This window comes from Delphinapterus leucas, chromosome 12 (genome assembly GCF_059928025.1).
Source record: "Delphinapterus leucas isolate spDelLeu-1000000601 "Yukka" chromosome 12, BTC_Dleu_Yukka2, whole genome shotgun sequence".
Lineage (NCBI taxonomy): Eukaryota > Metazoa > Chordata > Mammalia > Artiodactyla > Monodontidae > Delphinapterus > Delphinapterus leucas.
In genome coordinates, this window is record NC_143140.1 from 30,702,038 (window position 1) to 30,725,494 (window position 23,457).

General features: G+C 36.4%; 1 protein-coding gene across 3 annotated transcripts in view; it reads right to left on the reverse strand.

The window, feature by feature from the left end:
* Nucleotides 1–2,096: 2,096 nt before the first annotated feature.
* MAP3K7 (mitogen-activated protein kinase kinase kinase 7) overlaps nt 2,097–23,457 on the reverse strand; it is a 70,138-nt gene continuing 48,777 nt past the window's right edge. For all 3 annotated transcript variants that reach the window (XM_089921871.1, XM_022552757.3, XM_022552748.3), the window contains 5 exons: nt 22,704–22,768; nt 16,089–16,194; nt 11,787–11,848; nt 10,969–11,084; nt 2,097–8,408 (listed from right to left, as the gene is read on the reverse strand). In XM_089921871.1, the coding sequence (XP_089777997.1) occupies nt 8,228–8,408; nt 10,969–11,084; nt 11,787–11,848; nt 16,089–16,194; nt 22,704–22,768 (530 nt within the window). In that variant the 3' untranslated portion in view covers nt 2,097–8,227. The remainder of the gene's footprint in view (nt 8,409–10,968; nt 11,085–11,786; nt 11,849–16,088; nt 16,195–22,703; nt 22,769–23,457) is intronic.

A 23,457-nucleotide genomic window follows, 5' to 3' on the forward strand; every position in this document is an offset into this window, starting at 1 on the left:
TTATGGTGATTAAAGTATTAAGTTCAATTTCCACTTATGTTTGGAGGCAGCTTTTTCTGTCAGCGTCCCTCAGGTTTAATACAGCAAGACTTAAAATGGGTCACATGTTGTATCTGGGAATGCTACCGTGCCATTTTACTGAGAGAGACTCTTCGCATTGTGCTGAGCTTGCAAACGCGTCTCTGGAGCAGAGCAGCGGCAATTTGCCCCCAATCCAGGGCTCTCCCTACAGTCCTAGGGGTCTTCCATGGGGAGTTTGACTTTTACTTTTGTTCCCAGGACGTTCACTGATTCCTAAATCCAGGTAACATTTTCTAAAGGACTATGAAGAATTTATGGTAACACTGGTGTTATTGTAAATCAGAGGATTTAGAATCTTTTCTGAAAGAAGGAATCCACAAATAAACATTCAATTCTATTTTCCCCAACATTTTGAATCATTCTTCTCTCATCAACACCTGAGGTATAATGTGACAGAAGATATGAATCAGCCCTAGCAGAGAATGGGGTAGGTAATATTAAATACTGAGATTACAGGCATTTAGAATTGGATTTAGGCCATTCCCGTGTTTACCAGTGATGAAACTTGGGGCCCAGCCTCCCAGTTCTCCCAACAGCAAGGTGGCGTCCAGCCAGGACCGGAGCCAGTCTGCCTCCCAGGTCTTTGCCAGCTCTCACACAGCCAGCTACAACCCTCCCGTTTTCAGGCTCCAAGGCAAAGCTCATTTGATGACTGCGGCGTCTTCCCTACATCGAGGAGCGATTTGATGAATGCTGATGTAAGACAAAGCAGAAATGTACCTATTACCACTACATCTATAGCTGGCATGCCTACCTTGGAATTACGAATAATACTAACTGGAGACGGTTATGTCAGTAAATAGTCTGACCTTGTCCCAATTACTTCAGCTCTTTTCTTTTTCCTCCTTTTCTTTACACACACACACACAAAAAAGAAATCACTTCAAAAATAGATGGCTATTCACCAAGGAAAAGTTAAAGCAGCATATCCATGTGTTCTTGAAGTCAGTTTGTAGAGGACAGTCCTGTGGGATGAAATATCATGTTTTAATGGATAATAAAATGTCGCATTCCTAACAGCCAGCAGAATAAGAGCTCTTGGGACAAAGGTGGTACAGGAAATCTTTAAGTAACAAATATTTAAGTCCCGTTTGGCTATTTTTAAGTCTAAAATAAGATCTCTTTTCCCCACAGAGCCAAAGCACTGTGTCTGGGGCACACGTGTCTGTCCCATGTTAGTGGATGTGCCTCATGCTCTTGCATGGAACCGTCTGCTGAGACCTGATCACATCATCGACCAACCACCTCCACATGTGTCACTGTGACAGGCTCTTATTTAAGGGGAATGGCAGGTTGTTCGGATCCTAAACGAAGTTCCAAGGAACAATGCTTAAACATTTCAGGCAGCAAAAAAACTAGCTTGGGTACTCCCTTGTTTGGGCAAGGAAGGAAATCAAATGCAGATTTCCTGTACTTTTTGATTTACAGACCTGCCCAAAGACGACCAGCATTCCCCGCTTGCCCACGGTTTTGCTTTCTGTGGTTTTAGTTACCAGAAGTCAACCACAGTCCCAAATATTAAATAGGAAATTTCAGAAACGAACAATTCCTAAGTTTTAAACTTCAAGCCATTTTGAGTAATGTGATGAAATTTTGTGCTGTCCTGCCGGGGACTTGAGTCACCTATCCTTCCAGTGTACCCTCTGTGACGTTAGTCACTTAATAGCCATTTCCTTTGTAGGACTGACTGCTGCAGTGTCTCAGTACTTGTGCCCAAGTGACCCTTATTTTACTTAACGATGGCCCCAAAGTGCAAGAGTAGCGATGCTGGCAATTCGGATATGCCAAAGAGAAGCCATAAATTGCTTCCTCTAAGTGATAAGGGTGAAAGTTTCTGACTTAATAAGGAAAAAAAAATCATACGCTAAGGTTGCTAAGATCTATGGTAGGAACAAATCTTCTATCTGTGAAATTATAAAGAAAGAAAAAGAAATTTGTGCTAGCATGATAAGTGCATAGTTAAGATGGAAAAGCATTAAATTTGTAAAATAAGGTATTTTGAGAGAGAGACCACGTTCACTTAACTTTTATTACAGTATGTTGTTATAATTGTTCTATGTTATTATTAGTTATTGTTGTTAATATCCTACTGTACATAATTTATAAGTTAAATTTTGTGACAGGTATGTATGTATAAGAAAACAAGGGTTCAGTAGTATCTGCAGTTTCAGGCATCCACTGGGCGTCTTGGAACGCATCCCCTGCGGATAAGGGGGGACTGTTGCACATGATTTCTGTTGATTTTTAAGAAAGTCACTTAAGTTAGTATCATGTAGTTTTAACTGTGATAGTTGGCATGGCTAATACTGGAAAAAAACAGACTCATCTGATGCCTTGTAAATGTGAGAATAAGCTGAAGTAGCTTCAAAACTGAGGTATCTCTCTAGTTTTTTTCTCTGTTCTTTTGTCATGTATATTTACATGACATTAGATGTATATTTAGTTAAGTATCTTTGTAGGAAACTGATTAAAAGTCAGAAGGGTTCTAGAGTGTCTGAGGAAGAAGTATCACCATTTTTCCTTCAACCACAGAAAAAGTTGCACACATTTTCAGGTTTCTTTAGTCTCTAATTTGAATTTAGTAAATGTATCAATCAATGACTAATATCGTCATTCCTGTAATAACTAAAGAAGAGGCAGGTATCCACAAAGAGACACAAGCAATAAGGCTGAAAGGTAATTTCATTTTGTGAATTACTTTTGCTTTTCAGAAGATAAATATTCAGCATTTGCTCAATAATTTCTGGTGCTTTCAAAGCAATTATCCTGCTGCCATATGGCATTTATAAGATATCACTAACCATTAAATTACAGAATAAAGAATGCATTTCACTACTTGGAAATGTAAAAGTACCATGAAACTCAGATAAAGTTAAATAACCATTTGTTTCTCAGAACAGTTTCACTGAAAAAACTGACATGAAGGGCAGGTCATTTAAACAGTAGTTTTAAATTTTAGTGGGACCTTGTGGCAGGGGCCTAAGATACACTGAGAGCAGTGATTAGCCACTGATGGAAAAGGAGTACAGGTCCTGGTGGTAAGCAGTACACACTCTGCCAATGCACTCTTACTTATTACTATGGGCACCACTATACCAGGTAGGACCACTGGTAGAAAACTGAATGAGATACCATGTCAAATACTTTTTAAAGAAGATTGTTTTCATTGGTATTTAAAATATTTTTCTGCGTATTGTTTTGTGGTATAAGCAACCTAATCTTTCCTTTTTTTAGCAAGCAAAAAGCAGCTACAACCTAAAAAAAAAAAAAGGAGAAAACTTAAAAAAAATTACATTTATGAAGCATATTTGCTGAAAACCACCAAGTACTTATTAATGTTGCCATGTCCATTCACATTTCTAACACCTGAAGCAATACATATACAAATATACTTACTTTAAAAAACAAATGCAAGGGATTTTGTGAGTGAAGTATTAAGGTTCTGTAAGAACATAAAAATAAAGTGATCTTAAATGTTTCAGAAGATGGTAACACTGCACAATCAAGCAGGCCATACTGGACATACCTATAGCCCTCTAAAACCTACATTTGCCCTCAAAAACTGATACTGAAAGGTTTTCAAGCATCACTAAAAATGGTCTAATTAAAAATTCCTGGGACTTCCCTAGCGGTCCCGTGGTTAAAACTTCACCTTCCAATGCAGGGGGTGCGGGTTCGATCCCCAGTCAGGGAGCTAAGATCCTTCATGCCTCGTGGCCAAGAAACCAAGAACATAAAACAGAATCAATATTATAACAAATTCAATAAAGACTTTAAAAATGGTCCACATCAAAAAATTCTTAAAACAAAAATCCTCTCAAAGGAGTTAACTCTTCGAGAGGAGAAAAAAGCTTAAAAAAAGCACATATTGTATCATTTATGTAAAATTCTAGAAAATGAGAACTATTTTATATGGTTAGGGAACAGACCAGTGTCTGGGGCTTGGAGTGAAGGGAGGGATAGACAGCAAGAGATGAGAGAACTTCTGGAGGTGACGGAGATGATCAGGATGTTGGCTGCTGGGTGGTTTTTTTTTTTACAAGTGTATATACAATACGTCTAACTCAATAAATTGCACGCTTTAGATGAATGCAGTTTACCGTATAAAAATTACACCCCAATTATTCTTTAATAAGACCCCCACACCCGCAAAAGGGGCAAAAAACAAACCAAAAACAAACCAAAAACAAAAAAACCTGGGCTAAGTCTCACTTTCCTATAGAGTGGAGGACGAGTCTAAAGACCAAGCCTCACAGCCCCACGACCTGTATTTCCATTTGCAGCGCATCCTTCAGGTGTGTGGGTGCAGGGTGGGGTGGAAGGCTGGAGATAACCCCACCCATCCAATAAGTGAGTGAAAGAGCTGAAGCACCTTGGGACTCAGTGGGCATTTTAAGTTACAGCACAGCCAAGTGGCTTAAAACACAGACTTGGCTTTAAAAGACAAATATGGGTCTCAATGTTGGGTTTAAAAGTGGTCACAAAGTCCCTGTGCCTGCAAGTTTAAAGTTACCTCACGTTCCCCTTCCTCTGTTTGCCATTCCATTTTCCTTCACGTGGGCTGATAGTGGCTGCTGAGTCTCCAGGCATGTAATTCTGCTGAAATCAGATGATGATAGAAAAGCAGACTCAGGCACAAGTCTTAACCTTTAGAAGCCTATTTTCCCACCTGTGAAATGGGAACACCACTTAACTACCATGTGACTGAAATGGACCTGTCACTTGGCATTAGCCACAGCAGCTTGGCTTATTATCACAGGTGCCCAACAAATATTTGTTGAGGAATGAGTGAATAAGCAGGTATATTTACTAAAGTGAAGGCAGAGTTTATAAGAATGTGTGTGTACACAGATGTGTAGGTTAGAGGGCTAGTAGGTTGATAAAGAAATGAAATACTTAATGTAATTTAGATAGACTACAAGAAATCAGGTTTCTAATGAGCAGAAGTGCAGTGATGTACACCGTGTTATACTTCATACAAATCAGGATTCATTTAAACTGTGAAGAGAATCCATTTAACCAAAAATTAGAATTGGGGGAAATGATGTATTAACTGGCCAATCACCCAGCCTCTCAAAAATCATGATTATGTTACAACAGCATTGAGTATTAGGATTACTGACTTTTCAGTTTTTATTCGATTTTGTGTAACGTAAACATGCTGCTCGAGTAGAACACCTCACAGCTCACTTGCTGATATAAATCATTCACCATTTTTATGACCAAGTTTAGAGTAACAATCTGAATTTTATTACAAACAAAAATAAATCTAAAAAGCTTCCTTCAATTATACAGTATGCACAAGGATTTCTGCATCACATCATTTTACATAAAAGGTTCTGAATGACAGAAGTAGAACTTCCTACCATTTGAAGAAAGGAGCTGACCACTGAAAACCACACACACTTACATAAAGAAACAAAAGTTTCACAGGGAAGGCCTGTGATCTGGCTACAGGCAGGAGCTGAAACTAGGAACATAAAAGAAACTTGCAGAAAAAAAAAAGACATTTGATGCTCTAAAATACTTCACCAAAAATAGTCAAACATTTGTAAACGATTTTTAAACAGACCTCTTCAATGTGCTATGTTGCTATAAGGTAAATATTCTTAACTGATTTTTATTTGACTCAAAAAAGCTATTTTTACTGCTGAGGAGTATTTCCCTGTAAGTTAGATAAAAGCTTTGTTTTCCTTCCCTGGAGGTAAAAATAAAATGTAATTAGGGCTTATTCAAGGATTGTTTGTGAATTTTTCAGACTGGGGCCTCTTAGATACTTGTCTGTCTGTTTGCTATTTCCACCCCAAAAAACGAGGGTTAGAATAAACGGTAAGGCCGGAATTAGTAACAAATTTGGCTGCTTGTTAACACCTCTGTTTGAAGGGCTGTTGGTGAGAGCACTGATGAAACTGGCTGTGGATTTAATCATCCCTGCTATGCTTTTCTCCCATCATCAAGGATAATAAGGGCTTGAAAAATATGAGCTTGGCAAGTGCTTAAAAACCAAGTAAGGCTGAACTGCACTCAGTGTACAGGACCGCTACAGTACTGAAAATCCCCATGAACATACTGTAAACAAACGAGCAAGCGTTCAACAGCCTTTTTTGCATTTGGCATCATGACTTAAAACTACTATTTTCTTCCATTTACTTATTTGGGATATTTTAATGAAGTGATTGCATGTAGTAATAACAATAATAAACTTTCCCTTTAAGTGTGTAGTGTATAGCAAAACCACATTCGTGACTAGAAATAAAATCTGAAATCTAAAATGCTAAATCCTAATGGAAAAGTTCAGCCTTAGCATCCACGCTTGGCTACCTCATGCTCTGGGATAATTAGAAAAGTCTCTGAACACTGACTAGGTCCCTTTTGGTGGAGTGATAGATGTACAGACAAGCAGCAATACTATGGAAGAGTGAAGCTTTTCCTTAGAGTTATTTTCTGTGCCAATTTTACTTTACTATTAATACATTAAGCCTAATATCACTTTCAGCTAGGTAATTAAATTACTTGGGAATGAAAACCTCCTTTTATTTAAATGAAGTGATGGTCGATATTTATTTACCAAAAACTTTTTAATAATAGATTCTGAAGAAGCTAAAAATGACACAGTTTAGTACAAACTGTCCTTTACCTTTATTGCTTGTATACATAAGGAATACATTATAAAACTCAGTGGGAAGAAGAAAAAATAATGGAAGAAAAAGTTACCTGCTTTAGTATTTTTAAGAATAGTTTTGATAAATTCTTAGATCAACTTGCTTATCTGAAATAGAGCAAAACTACAATACAATCACGATATAAGTCTAATAATCACAGCAATTATGCTTTCATTTTAAATTTTCTCTTCATAAAACATTAATGCTATAAAAATGAGGTCGATGACATCCCTACTTAAAAGACACCTTGTACTGGTATCAAAATGTAATTAATTTTAATACCAACTGAAAAAATAGAGCTTATATAGTTTATTATTTCAATGAAGTTTTATTATTACTTTTATTTTCAAAGTTGGTAGCAAAGTTACTGTTAACAATATAAATTTTCTATTTATAAGTGAAATTCCTTTAAAAGTGTTGAAAGGCAGCAGGCATCCTAGGGTGGGCTTGCAAGGAAAATCAATCATTCCAGTATCGATAATAGGATACTTGATGAATTTAGATTTACTCCTTTAACTTCCTCATTAACTTGTCCTGATTTGCCAGGTTTTTTGCTCATTTATTATTGTAAAAGAAATCTAGGCCCAAGCCTTTTGGCTGGAGCAATTATTTCCATTTTCCATGATTTCTCTTCAGTTTTTCAAATATACAGTAGAACAATCCAATAATCATTGCAGGAAGGAATGATCATTTAAGCTGGATCATGTTCATTTATCTTTTAATTTCATTTGAGGGATATTAATATTAGAGTCATAAAAGCTTTACAGTTTCAGCACACATACACGCAATCACAGAATTAAAAATCTTTATACCTTTAAAAAAAAGGGTTCCATTTTGTTCAATGTATCATAGACAAAGTTTAGTCTAATGAAATACGCTTTTATTAAATACAGCAGCCGCCACTTACCTTTAAATATATCATGGATAAAGTTCAGTACTGATCCAAGGATGCTGGCATCAAAGCCCTCACTCTCAACTATCCCTAAAGGTTCTGTATTTCTATAACGTAAAACCAATTATTCTAGATTTATAATACCCTGTCTTTATCTTGGTATATACCATCTTTTGGAAAAAAATTATTGGTTTTTTGAGATGAGATACAAGAACAAAATCATTCTTGAGGTTCCACCTCGAAAAAAAGACGACGATTGCTCATAGCAGCTAGTTTGATACCCCTTTTGTTAGGCTAGCCTTCACACAACGAGCATGCATATACAGCCACGGTTTACTGCATCTGTTTTGAAGTTGAGAACTGCTGCTTATTCAAGTACAGATGCCCCCATGTTATATGAGGAGACAGTTGAATTGCATGTCCACCATGAGAAAAGGAAAATAAACGATGAAACAAATGCAGCAAATATAGGCAGCTGGCATTCAGAACACGCCAAAAAGCTAACACTCATGAATTGTCATTATAAGGGTTTTTCTTTCCTTTAAAAAAAAGTCTTTCTTTGCATATTTTAAAATTTAACGGTCCCAGAGAATCATGAAGTGCCTTGTCGTTTTTGCTGCTGACTCCTGATGACCTCTAGTTGTTTTTTGCACTGCTGATAGTAAGTAGAAAGGCTTTTGTTTTCATCTAAAAGCTTTTTATGTTCCTGTACCAGACGAGATGTATTTTGCTGGTCCTTTTCATCCTGGTCCAGTTCTGCAACTAGTTCTTGCCTAAAAACAAATACCACACATTACACAGGATGGAAATATTCATACCTTAACAGCTAATGATGGAAGCTCAATTAATTAGAACTTTTATTCTGGGTCTATCATTATACATCTTAGGTACACTATTCAAATATAATTATGGGCTGGAATGGAAACTATCATCCGTTCTTCTGGCGTAACCATACAAATACCATAATCCTTTTAATAAGCAACTGTACTGAGATAAGTAGTGAAAACAGATAAAATGGTATAATAAAAGTGGCAGAAAATTTCATTTGGTATCCCTTTTGTGTAGGAAGGAAGAACAAAAGGCTGGGAAGGGCTTTATCTAGCTATCCTTGAAAATAACACTTGAAGTTTTAATCATTCACATTCTACTTTTTCTTTTTTTTGCAGTACGCGGGCCTCTCACTGTTGTGGCCTCTCCCGTTGCGGAGCACAGGCTCCGGATGCGCAGGCTCAGTGGCCGTGGCTCACGGGCCCAGCTGCTCTGCGGCATGTGGGATCTTCCCGGACCGGGGCACAAACCCGTGTCCCCTGCATCGGCAGGCGGACTCTCAACCACTGCGCCACCAGGGAAGCCTCACATTCTACTTTTATACTCACGTAGTCGTATTCATATTCTGAAACCACAATCCTATTTAACTACAGTGCAAAGTGGGAGCTAACAAAACATCTGCAAACTAATTAAAATAGGTGCTTTCCAACCTAAATCTCCTTCCTATTTTAAAATAATGAGAAGAATACAAAATACCACTTTTGAACCACTTACTCTTGCAAACGTTTTCGGGAAAAACCAGAGTCTTCTATAGGCTGATAAATTTTTTTGTTTTTTTAAAATAAATAAATTTATTTATTTATTTGTGGCTGCATTGGGTCCTTGTTGCTGCGTGCAGGCCTTCTCTAGTTGTGGCTAGTGGGGGCTGCTCTTTGTTGTGTGCGGGCTTCTCATTGCAGTGGCTTCTCTTGTCATGGAGCACGGGCTCTAGGCGTGCGGGCTTCAGTAGTTGTGGCATGTGGGCTCAGCAGTTGTGGCTCGTGGGCTCTAGAGCGCAGGTTCAGTAGTTACGGCACATGGGCTTAGTTGTTCCGTGGCATATGGGATCTTCCCAGACCAGGGCTCGAACCCGTGTCCCCTGCATTGGCATGTGGATTCTTTTTTTAAAATTTATTTATTTATTTATTTTTGGCTGCGTTGGGTCTTCGTTGCAGCGAACGGGGGCCACTCTTCATCGCGGTGCACGGGCCTCTCACTGCCGCGGCCTTCTCTTGTTGCGGAGCACAGGCTCCAGACACGCAGGCTCCGTAGCTGTGGCGCACGGGCTTAGCTGCTCCGCGGCATGTGGGATCTTGCCAGACCAGGGCTCGAACCCACGTCCCCTGCACTGGCAGGCAGACTCTCAACCACTGCACCATCAGGGAAGCCTGGCATGCGGATTCTTAACCACTGCGCCACCAGGGAAGTCCCCAGCCTGATAAACTTCTTTAAGTGCCTTTTATTTGGGGGATATTATGTATTAGCTCCTAAAGTGAGGCTGCTGGAAATAACTGAATAATTAATGAAAAGTCCTCAAACAAAAAGTTACTAGTAACATTTCTTATTTAAAGTATTTAAAAATCAATTAAAACTATCATATTTTTTTACAGCGCCCACAATTCACCATTTGTTTTTCTCTAGGATAGAACTCCTCTTTCAAATGATTAAAGTATGAAAAAATTATAGGTTAAGTATAAGAAATACATATTCAGACATAAGAAATCGTTTTTTTTCTTATCATAAAGTGCCACAGAGTTCCATAATTAGTTCTACAGTTTGCAGACTGTAATATTTAATCTCGTATTTAGCCTTTAAAATATTAAGTTGAATTCATCTACATCACTGTATTAGTAAACTGTAAAAAAACTACCTACCACCATCAGCTCCATAGGTTATTTCATGAAGGTCATGTTTAAGAAAACTGAAATACTGTTTTTTAAAGAATCTCAAATAGAGAAGTATGGAAATGGGACTGTATTTCTTTAAAAGGGGAGTAAAGCAGTCTCTGTATCTCCCAGAAAAATGTAAGTACAAAACTCCCTAGAAAAACACTCATAGATATGAAATAAAGCCCTCTAATAAGTAATTCTACTCTCCTAAACACACACCTGGCAAGAATATATCTACATATATGTTTCTAAGATAAAGCACAACTGAACATTAGTAAATCAAATTATTTTACCTTTGTCCAAAGAAACAATAAATCTTTATAACAATAAATCTAAACAGCTTTTAACTTTAAAATTCTGAGAACATAAAACACATCGTTATGAACACTAGTTTATTTCCCTTAGTTATATTTTTCCTAATATAATAAGAAATAGTCAAAAGAGATGACTTTTGCAGGGAAAATTAGCCGAAGGGTGCTTAAAACTTAAACATAGAGGAAATCTCCACATCAGAAATATGCTTAGTGATTAATTCTAAAAATTATTAAGTTTTCATGTCTTTAAACGATATTGCACCTTAACACATTTTAAATTCAAAATACTAATGATTTATTCTTATTCATAAAAGATAACTTACTTTCTCTGTAATAACAATGCAATTTCTGTTTGGACTTTCATATATTCTTGTGCCATTTTACAATGCTGTTCAAACACTGCCATAGATTCTTTGGAGTTTGGGCATGGTGCTAGAGGCTGAAAAATCAGGAATGTTAAAACATAATTAAATCAAACTCAATATCTAGCTGAGAGTTAAGACAGAGACTGTGATATATTTTTATAGCACTAAAGCAATGATCTTTTAAAAATAAAGTGTTAAACCAGGCCTAGAAAATCTTCAGTGCCCTTTTGTCAGCGTTAACTCAGATCTTAAATTTACACTTGCCGCTTTAACACTTTCTCGTTGTTACAGAGAACCATGAGTCGAGTACTCTTGGCCTCTGGTTTTACATTTCAGGTTGCCAGACTTTATTATATTGAAAGATGTTTATAGCTCTCACACGCGTGAGGAGACAACGAAGTACATTACTTGTATTTTCAGTCACCATGAACATGCCAAAGTACCACAAAATCTATTAAGCAGAAATGAGCTTATATGGCTTTTACATTTTAATGCACTAAAAATAAAGAGCAAAATGCTATTCTTGGCAGTCTTGAACAAAGGTATGAGTATTTTAAGATGATTGTTAGAACAGGAACAGTGATTTTGGCAATTTTAATTTTGATTGACTTAACTGAGGATCAGTTATTTCAGCTTGATTTTTAAAAGTTTAAGGAGGTCAACTAAAAGCATAAATAAATGAATATACAATAACAGATAGGAACACAACCATCAGCTTTAAAGATAAACTTCTCTAAAAGGAAAAAGTAAACTTTGCTGAGAAAGTAATCCTTTACCTGTAGTTGGTGATCCAGTGTAAGATAAGCCATTGGGATGGAATTATCTGATCCATTGGTATCTGGAATTAGAGCATGTATTTTATTTATTTTCTGTTACAAATAATTAGAAACAAAAAGCAAGAAAGCATGCATGAGATAATGGTATTGTTTTTCTTAGAGTAAAATAAAAGTTATTGCTACTGGTAATTTTTGAATTCTAAAAGTAAACAGAGGATATCCAATTACAGATAATTGGAATACAACCATACTCTCACACCTACAATTTAAGTTGGCTATAAGTTGAATAGAACACAATATATTAAAGCATGTAAGCCCTTGTTTAATTAAAAACAAAAATAGTGATATGGGACCTTTATATTTTAAATTCAGTCGTAACTGATTCTACCTAATCAAATCCCACATTCTTTCTTTCCTTGATCATGCTAAGTTTACTCTAAGGCTGTGTCAACTCCGGCAACATCAGTGTTCCTTCACAGGGAAAGGGGGAAAGCAAGAGGCACTTTCTCTTCCAGTGGATCACCTTCAATTAGTATAGATTCTAACATGAGCTGCCCATCCCACTCCTCCCAATGAGAATCACTGCAGAAAATGAGAGATGTTATTGACGGGAGTATATTACACACATTGACAGTATGGAAACTGTGACTCAATATCGTGCCAAAAACAGTTAAAAGGGTTAATTCAAACAACCAGCCAATTTTATCAAACTATTTGAACAGACAGGTTTTGTTTGTATTTCAAAAGAGGTAAAACTGCCATAACAACTTGCAAGAGAAGCATGGGATGGTTGCTTCCCCATATTAACATTTATGTACAACAGTTCCAGAAGCAGGAAGAATCACTGTGAAGTAATATGGACTTTTCTATTTCAGAAGTAGCTGCTTTCGCATCGTTTGTAATAGAGAATAAGTGAGCTAAACAAGTGAGCTGTTCAGCCCTTTTTCTATAAGCGACTCCTTGAAAGAGTGGTGCGGACGAGGCAGGCAAGGTCAGGATGACAGCAAGGCACTGCCTCAAATGCAATAGGAAACCAAGACAGTCTGACGGTTCAGTAACCTCCTAATTTACTGCTGACTGATATTCTAGCTTCAGTTTTTTTTTAAAAGGCCATTAAGAATGTGCTTGCAAATAACTCCAAAAGCGAAGCTAAATCAGACCAAATGAGATAATGCATGTAAGGAATACCATGCAGTGCTAGCTAGCCTATGGTGAGCACTCAACACATGGTGCTGGTGGTGGTTATTATTATTGTTTAAAAATCATTGTTATTGATACTAAACGAAGAATTGGGAAATGAGGGCAATTTTAAATACTCAAGTTTATATTTCATATTAAAAAATTACTGTTAATCAAATAGTGGAGTGCACTAAAGAAGGAATAACAGAGGATTGCCTAAGAGAGCCTTTACCCTAAAATTATATATTAACATAAAGGTTTTTCTGAAATGGCTAAATAAGAAATACATTTGTTTCTCTGACGAAACCTCTCCCCACCCCCTTACAATAGTTTCAAATAATGCTCCCACCAAACACTGCTTTCCACAAAATTAAACTGATTAAAAGTGACTTCCCCCTGACCTTATTGGAAAAATTAAGTGTCTTGAAAGAGTTTTTCAACTTAATGTTTCCACTCCTATTGCTCTTTCTTAAATCTTTGATACTTGATATATCCTATTAAATCAGTCCCCTATATCCAATATGTATTTCAGAATTAAATACATCAGTGTTTCACAGTATTCTGGGGGTGAAAAAAAAAGTCCAAGGATTGTGCTACTCAAACAATTCTAAAGCCCTTTGAGAGTGGGAAACTTAAGGTCCTTTATTGAATTTCATCTGTCCTCTGAAACCAAGACGTGAGATTTTACTTTCTCACTTAAATTGAAATTTAGCTTTCAGTTTCTGGTTACAAGATAGCAAGGCTATGCCACAAAAGTTTGTTTTTTAGTTGTTGATCAAATCTAACCTCTTTTCTTAAATGTCCAGATTCACACTGATTTGGTTAAGTTAGGTGGAATCTCTTTTCTAGCCCCTTAAACACAATACTTATAACTATCTCATATTCTCTATGTGCTCCCTTCATGTGGAATGCTGTCTTCTCCTTTCTGTTTTATGACTAAAGAACAATAGTGACTAATCTCACTATTTTACAAAAAAGTCACAGACTATGCCAGGATTATGCTTATTTATAACTATTAAAACATTCGGTGTAGTAGTTTGGTATACAGCATGATGAATTTATTTTTAATGTGTCAGTATTGTAACTGTAATCAGAATGCAAGCAATGGGGCATGTCTTGTATTTCTATCTTTGCAAAGTACTAAGCGCAGGACAAACTCTTGAGTGAATGTTCCCCCTGTGCACTGTTCCCCGCCCACGGTGGGACCCTCTACTGGGTCTAGGCATCTCTTTCACTAGCTGCTCTTGCGTATGTATATCTTTCTCTATCGCCAATGCATTCTAAGTAGAAACCCAAGAGTACTTATGTGTTATGATTATTAAATCGTTGTGCTCTTTTTCTCTGAAAAAGCACAAAAATCTCTGCCCTTTTAAATTAAAAAATCGAATTAATTACATTGTTTTAACTTATGTATGCACTTCTAATTTTTTTCTGGGTCAGTGGGCCTTCAAAGAAAAAGGTTTTACCTGTCTCTTTCCTACAATTTATTCTGTTAGCTTGATTATCAATATTTTTCTTAGAAACAGTGCAAAGCTGAACTTCATTAATTATAAACGTAAACCAGATTCTCAACTTCTAAAATTGTATTCAAAATATTTAAAAACGATAACCACACATTTGCAGTGTATTTCAAGGCAGAGTCAAAATTCAGTTGATACTGCAACCTGGACCTACGTATGATATCTAGCTATTGCTATTTTGTGGTATTTCAGGTCCCAGAAAAGAAACAAAATGCAGCAGTTAAGTGAGAGGGACTCAGGAGAATGTTGCTTTCTCCCTCATGAGCTCACTATCTGCCACTCGTTGACCGGCGTGTCTAGATTAGTCCAGGCTGAAGTGAGGAGACCTGCCAAATGCTGTAACGTCTGGGCGAGCGCGCCCTCACCAAAGGATGTAGGAACCAAGAAGAGCTGACACTACCTGAATGTTAATGGTCAAACCTGTCGGGAGCATTTCCCTGCCCACCTCTGAGGAGAAGTACGTCATGGTAAATTCTGCACACGTGCTGAGTAGTGGTGAACGTTCTGGATAATCCTAGGCTGCGCTGTGCTGAGGGTGAAACTTAGGAGTTTTTGCCGCCAATGAATTTAAACTTACTAAAGCTAGTGAGTACACCCAAGGCTAAACACAGTTCTATCTTACTTGACACGGAGAACAGCCACCCAGTTAATTTTTTAAATTAAATTATGAACTTGACTAAGCCATGACAAGTATCTGCAAATACTTGTAAGCAGAATTTTAGTTTGTAAAGACAGAAAGCTGACTTTTTAATTGCCACAATTAGTAACATAATTGATCTTATATAAAACCCCAAATTGCTTAATTTTCCAAGATCTAAGAGATCATCTTCCTTCTCTGACATAGTAACATATAAATAATTTTTATAGAAGTATATTGCTGTGTATTTATCAAGGTATCCCCTTAATGCTAAAGAAAAGTTAATTCTAGTATGGCACATAATTTCCTGCTTACCCATAATGAAACTATTCTCTTACTACCTTCAGACAGGCAGGTTTTAATACTAATATTTTGATTTTGACCAGTTAGTTTTTCATGTTGGGGAGTTTTAATAACTCTTATCAGGCTTTTAAAAGTCTATTTAACAGAATATTTACATAACTGAAATGAGGTCTCCCTCTCAGTTAAAAATGATTCAAAAGGTCAACGGTCAGAAATGTTTTTCTTACCAAGGTACATAATATCTTGTATTTTTAAAACAAGACTGAGATGAAGATGATTACTTTACCATTCTAATTTTAGTTATCAAAAGATGAGAATTTACTACTATCACTGAAAAGGATAGATTGCAATAGGACAATCAGACTGAAATATCAAGAATAGAATATCTTCCTATTTGAAAAAAGTCCCCAAACAAACCATCTTCAAAATACATGTTTAGTATCTGGGGGAAAAAAACACATGGGGCAAGGTAGTAGTCTCTGTCTTAGCACTCAGAAAGGCATTTTAAAACTTATTGCTAAATATCTGATCTTATTAACAGGAAAATCTAAACTACTGTATAATGCCTGCCTTTGTAAGCATTAGAGAAATGACATGATTAAATGAACATAAACATGATAAATTCAACTTCATAATTAATTATAATGAGGATAAACTGGTCACCTGTGGAATCATCAGGGGTCCATGGATGACTGCGAGCTGGCTTTTCTGAGGTTGGTCCTGAGGTAGTGATCATTCTGATGCTAGGACTGGATGACCTACTGCTCACCTGCAAGAAGTGACAGGAGGAACAAAGTGTGATTTTGATATGAAAACAAAATAACAAGAGATAATTTCCATTCTAAGACACAGGAGAGACTTCCATTTCTATCAGAAGAGGTCCCAAAACACTTGCAAAAAACAAATAAATCCTCTAAGAATATTAGATAAATATACATATGTTAAAAAAATTTATATGCACTCACATAAAATACCTCTTAAAAAACTGATAAGCTTGCAAGGAAGTAAGGGAAAAGCTCTGAGGCCAGAAATAAAGTCTAGCAAGTGCTTAAGCTGCTAGCCCTGGGAATTTCAATTGAACCCCAATGGCCTGTAGCTTTTGTTCTGACTGCCTGCTGCACTCAAGAGAAACAGGCATAAAGTCTTATGTCTTTGTTGGATGTGAGTAGGACTGGCGAACCCCCTGCTTAAAGCCAAAACCCAAGAAAGGCTTCACTCTCAGTAAACTAGGGAAAAAACCCTACCCTACAAAAGCACTAGCAGGACTCCCCTTCTCCCTAACAAAACTCAGTTTTTGTTCATCTGAGAATGTTACTTTGACCTCATTCTTCACATTTTTGTTGACTTAACAATTCTAGGATGACAGTTGTTTTCTTCCAGCAGTTTGAAGATACTCTACTTTCTTCTGTCTTCCTTGTTGCTTTTGAGGATCTAACTGGTATTCTTTTGTGGACAATCTTTTCTCTCTGGCTGCGTTTTTACTCTATTCTCTTTGTCTTTGTTTTCTAGAATTTGACTATAGTATGCCCTGTGTTTTAACCCAGTAATGTAGGTTTTCTCTTTTTTTTTCTGCTTGGGATTTGTTGTGGTTGGGATTTGTTATATCTTCCATCAAGCTGGGAAAGTTTTTATTGATTCACAGTGGATACATTTTCTCCCCTCTACCCAGAGCTACTACCCAAGACAGACAAATTTACTTGCTACTGCTTTTGTTTTGTTTTGTTAAAGTTATTTATTTATTTATTTACTTATGGCTGCATTGGGTCTTTGTTGCTGCACATGGGCTTTCTCTAGTTGCAGCGAGTGGGGGCTACTCTTTGTTGTGGTGCGTGGGCTTCTCATTGCTGTGGCTTCTCTTGTCGTGGAACACGGGCTCTAGGCACACGGGCTCAGTAGTTGTGGCTTGTGGGCTCTAGAGTGCAGGCTCAGTAATTGTGGTGCACAGGCTTAGTTGCTCCACGGCATGTGTAATCTTCCCAGGCCAGGGCTCAAACTCACGTCCCCTGCATTGGCAGGCGGATTCTTAACCACTGCACCACCAGGGAAGTCCCATTTGTGATATTAAAACAAATTATCCTACTTGGACCTAATATGAATTATCATATTCCTTCAACTTAAACCTTTCCTAAGAGAATTCTTTGCTACTTTATTTCTTTCGTTCTAAGAAACTCTTAGTACCTCATGTGCACACTCATTTGTTCTACTTCATATTTCCCATAAGCTATAAAACTAAGAAATAATGCTCATATTTTTAGGTCAAGTCTCAAAACTGGTCTTTCTTTAAAGCTATAAGAAAGGCTACGAGTTAAATTTAAATCCACAAATTAACTAAATAAGTCTTTATATTTTAAGGAATGAGTATCTCAATGAATAATATAATACGCTAACATGTTTGTATTTAAAAAGAATAAAGAATATTTAAAAATAAGCCATGGCCTTCCCTGGTGGCGTAGTGGTTGAGAGTCCGCCTGCCAATGCAGGGGACACGGGTTCGTGCCCTGTTCCGGGAGGATCCCACATGCCGCGGAGCGGCTGGGCCCATGAGCCATGGCCGCTGAGCCTGCGTGTCTGGAGCCTGTGCTCCGCAACGGGAGAGGCCACAACAGTGAGAGGGCCATGTACCGCAAAAATAAATAAATAAATAAATACATAAATAAAAATAAGCCATAACTATTTTTTGAATACCCAAAAAATACAAAGCATAAATAAGAACAGATAATATTTGATAATTTTTAAAAAATATGAAACTGCTGGCAACCTAGTAGGAAAGAAGTCTTATTTTTATATTAGCTATTTAAAAAAAAGTTACTGATAAAATTCTGATGGCCATAAATGCTCTGAAACTATTAAAACTCATTTAGGTTGCTCTTTCCTTCCAGACATTTACAATTACTTTTTCTATTCTCAAAGAAACTGAAGAGTTTAAGAGATATAGAAATACTTGACTTACCACAAGGGTTGGCTATGAAAGTGGTTATGAGAGTACAGAAATGCCACACAGCAATTTAAGGCAGCAAAAGAATACTAAGCCAAATTTAAACTGCAGGGCAAATTACCATCAGTAGACATGAACCAGAATTGGACTTTGACCCAAACTTTATCTCTATATTTGAGGAATTGGAAGTTATTTACAAAGATAAAGCTTTGCTTTTTATGTCTCACCTGAAAGACTGGGAAAATATTTTCGTAAGTCAAGAATCTATGGCCAGGGTTACTTACTATTTAGACTGACATTTGAAAGCTATTTAAAACCCTCAGAAATCATCTTAGTTGCTAAAATTATAGAACCACAAAACACAGAGATCAAATATCGATTTATATTATATTTCTGTGAAGTACATCTGAACAACATAAATATTAAAAAGAAATGGGTATCAGTAGGTAATGTGGATTTACAAGGGTACTTCCTCATTATGATAATCAGATTAATTAAATCTATACATGACAGGGTATATTAAAAACATCCTTCCTAATCCAAAATTATGGGCTCAATCTAATTCTGGCTTCACCATAGTTCATTACAAGGGAAATTTTAGAATTTTATTTTTCTTATATGGTCTTTAAACTCTCCAATAGGAAGGTATCCTATGAGCCAGGAATTATTTAAGACTATTATGTAAGCTTCTGATTTAGAGCTTTAACAGAAAATTATTTACACTAAAGGAGGTGCAGAATGAGGATGGACAAAAGAAGTAGTATGATAAATTATATTCCTTAAATAAATAACAACAATGTATGATAATACAGCTTTTGATATGTGATATCTAACTGAGGGTTAGAGAAACTTACCTAAGTCTTTACTTCCCTTACACTGGCCAGTAATTGCTATAACCAAGTTTTGCATCCAGATCTGATTCCAAAAGCACACAAACTCTATACTCTATCACTCTGTCTTGCGTATAAAACTGAATGCAGTGCAGGGTAAAGTAATCCTAGACCTCTTCAGTTTCAAGTGTTTTGGCTTCAGGTGGTCTGCATCATCATTAATCATTTAAATAATGCAAAATGGGGCAAATAAAAAGTACCAAACTTATAGGGTTAAGATTTAAATAATATACATTAAAGGCACGAAATGGGTGCACAATAAATAAAAGGCAGCTGTTACTGTTAAAGTTCTCTAGTTGATCTGGGCATAAGTCTGATCTGCCCAAATAAGCTCCTGGGAGACTGGGTCTTTTTGGTACTGTCAATGCACCCTGGCCAAAGGCTACCACAAACACACCCGTTGTGGAGTTAGTTGGGTTTAGTATTTGCTGCAGTAAAGCAAAGTGCTCACCCTGGGGCACTTTGGGGTGTAAGAGGGTTTTAGAAAGAGCTTACTAGAGGATCTGGGCTTTCGTTGAATGATTCTGAGGAGGCTCCAAAGAAAGAGGCGTTCACTCTAGATTGGCTACTGTCAGCAAGCAGTGGCAATTCTACAGGGAGGGCAGTCTAGAGTCAGGGTAAAGCTGCATCTGGTAAAGAAGCATCAGTCACTCATATCCACTGGGAGAGGGCAATGTTTGTATTTTGTGGGTGGCACAGTGACCTTGCTTTTGTCTGTGCTTAGACAACACTATAAAATGGTCTTGTTTTGTCTCATTTTATCATGGTCTCAGAGTCACTTTGTCTATTGGTGTTCTGAGACATTCTTTATGTCCAGCTTCTAACAACACCAGGGCTTTAGTATCAGATCAGTTCCTGGACATCAGGGGCAGCTTTTTTCTCAGCATCTTCTCAAATGGAGGCCAAATCCATTACATGTGCTTAATGAGCTTCCTGAATTAATTAAAAACCTTAATCAATTAATTTAAAAGTGAGTTGTATGTTGTGTGGATGCAATCTTTTACATGAATACTTACACAACCACTTTTAATTAATAAGCTTGCTACGTTCACTAGTCCTCCTCTCAATAGAAATGGCAGTATAAAAACAACCAATTTAATTTTAGTTGACAGATGAAAAGTTTAAGTGATTTTATTAAGATCAGTCTCGAATCAAGAGTCATAGTAGAAACTCTCATCAGATCACTTTCCCCTATGAGATGTGACAGTAAACTTCATTAGTAAGCTCTCTCTTTTCCTCTGACGGTTGTACTGACTGGGCAAATGCTTTTATGTTCTTTATCAATTTCCATGGCCAAAACAAACAAAAAACCCTGCTATGCATCTGTTTAATCACTGCTTAGCCAGATTTTAAAAAGAACTATACCTTCAATTTTGAAAATCCAGATTATGCATACTTTTCTTCTTCAAATAATGAATGTTATTTTCAGTAGTAATTAAAAAGATTTAATGGTCATTTATCATAACATTTTCAGGGGAAAATGTTTTCATAGTATATGAGGATTACCATTTGTCATTCTCACCCCAAACTGGATATTAGGCATTTTAAGTTTGTAATACTTAAGTAATTCTGAAAGAGCAGATCAATTTTAAAAACTGGCTAGACAATGGCTACATAGCACCTGTTTTAGAACAGGTTTTACCACCATATCAAACTCCCCCTCACTCTGAATCTCTTGGAGTAGTCCATGACAACTCATGCAGGTGACTGTCCCACAATCAAAGTCTGCCTCAGTTCCAGTGTTTTATAGATGAAAATGGTAATGATCGAAGTCTCATGTAATATGGAGTTTGTGAGGAAATAAGTTAAGGCTTGGTATGGTGAGGTCAGTCCTGAAATACAGCAATGCCTTTAATATAGAATACAGAGAAGAGCACTGGCACTGGCAGATGCTCCTGAACTGTCTTAGAGCAAGCCTCTCATTCCTAGTCAAAGGGAGAATACTTGGCTAGAGTTTCTCATAACTGGAATGTCAATGGCAATAGTAAATAGCATTAAAAAGACTGAGCTCATCAAGCCTCTAAGGAATCACAGCAAATACCAGATGTCAAGCTATCTGTTACTGAATGCCCTGGTTAATACTTTAAGTATTTGAGGGGGAGAAAGTGGGAAGCTTCATTCAAAAGTTCTGGGATCTCATGAAAGCAGATATACTGAAAAAGCTGCTATTAAATAAATAAAACCAACATTTAAGGTCACTTAATATCATAAAATATATAATAAATTAATATGTATTATGTATATATATGTACGTATGTGTGTATATATGTATTTGAGTGTGTGTATGGGTATTGCGAGAAATAAAAATATTTCCAGATATAAATGAAGATCAAGGCTAACTATCATTTAAATATCTCAAGTGGTTTTGTTCGTTAAGTTAGCTGATGGCTAGAAAAGGTTTTCAAATATTTATTAATGACTACAAAGAATCTCTAAAATTTCAAGTATGTTATAAAAATGAAATAATAAAACACCTTTTAGATGAAAAGTACTAATACATTTTACCAGAAATTAAATCACATTATTTATAACATATAATCCTATAATTTTCATGAATATGGACCATAATGTGGTATTTTTATTACTTCAGATGCATGCTATAGTCTTAAAATTTATTTCAGCAAAACTGAAAGCAACAACAAAACCTCATAATTAGTTTTCAATTCATTTTAAGAATGTGATATAAATTATATATGTTAAGTCTATTGACCTGAGTAACAGAAAAAGCAATGACTGCTACTTTTATATACTTGGTTGGTTAAAACTCTGCACTTGTCAGAAATGGCTTAAATTATAGCACTGTCTGGGTCATCTACAAAGAGGGAAGGGGCGTTTAGAAGACTATCCAGAAATATAAAGATGAAGAATAAAAACCTGAACAACTGGGACAGAAGACTTTCTAGAGTTTATCCATCTGCTTAGTAAATACTGTCCTAAGGATGTTTCACAAAAATATAAATCTAGGGGATATGATAAATTAAAAGATGTTAAAAGTCCGCCAAGTATGTCAGTGCCTGTGATCCCAGAGGAGTGACATCTTTTGGGGAAATATTTATTCCCCTCATTAGTAAAAAGGAGATAATACTAATGATTCATTTTAGAGGACAATGTTAATGACAAATTGTTAAATTACAAAATTGAATACTTCCTTAGTAAAGCATATATAACATACCATATAACATACATAGAGCACTATTGAATTAATCAACATATTTTCACAAATTTTCCTTCAAGTTAAATCAATAATGGCATCTACACTGTTTTTCCCTTAAGTATTTAAGTTCTCGTGATAATGAATTTCTCTATCATAATTTTAGGTCAACTCATAAAACTAATTTTGCAGAGTATATATATATATATATATATATATATATATATATATATAATAGTTAATTCTTGATTTCTGCCCATTACTATTCTTCAAAGACAGAGAATTCAAATATTAAGTCTTACCTGACCAGGTTCTGTTCCAGTAACAGTCAAGTCTTGGATGGATCTACGTCTTGGCTGCCCGTTGCCTTTTAAAAAATAAAAGAAGTAAAATACTGAAATCTACTTGAAGAGACAATAAGGGTTTAACTGCTACAGGAGAAAGTTGGAATCTGTTGCTCCTTGGATCTACACAAAATGTTTGTGAGAAAAATAAGTGAGTTTATTGCCAAAAAAAAAAAAAAAAAGTGAAAGAAAGATGTAAGGAGAAGAAGAGAAACAGCTATAGTATTTTAACTCAAAAGTTGCTGGCCTACAACAAAGTATGTCCTGATACAATAACCACTCCTACTACACGAAGAGCTGCTGAATTCTCTTCTACCATCTTCTGTCATGTGTTTAAACAGATGAATGCTTGGGGGCTGGGGCTGATGACGGCATCTATTTCAAGGGCCTTACGTTACAGTTTCTACAGCAAGACAGCTAGCAGGTTGTAAGCCATGACTGACTTTAACCAACAGCAGTACCTGTTTTGATTCAGGGCCTGAAAGGATGCTTAGGCTTGCATTTATTACACTGAGTCACACTTACCTAATCCCATTAGTCTTTGTCAGAATCTAGTAATTTATTATTTGTGAACAACAACTCTTAATTTCCTAGTGGAGATGAATGACTCTCATTCCATTCCCAAATACACAGCTTGCTGAAATGGGCTAGTGTGTTAATCCTGCTTCAGGAACTTCTATGCTAAAAATAATTTAATTAAAAATCAGTTTAT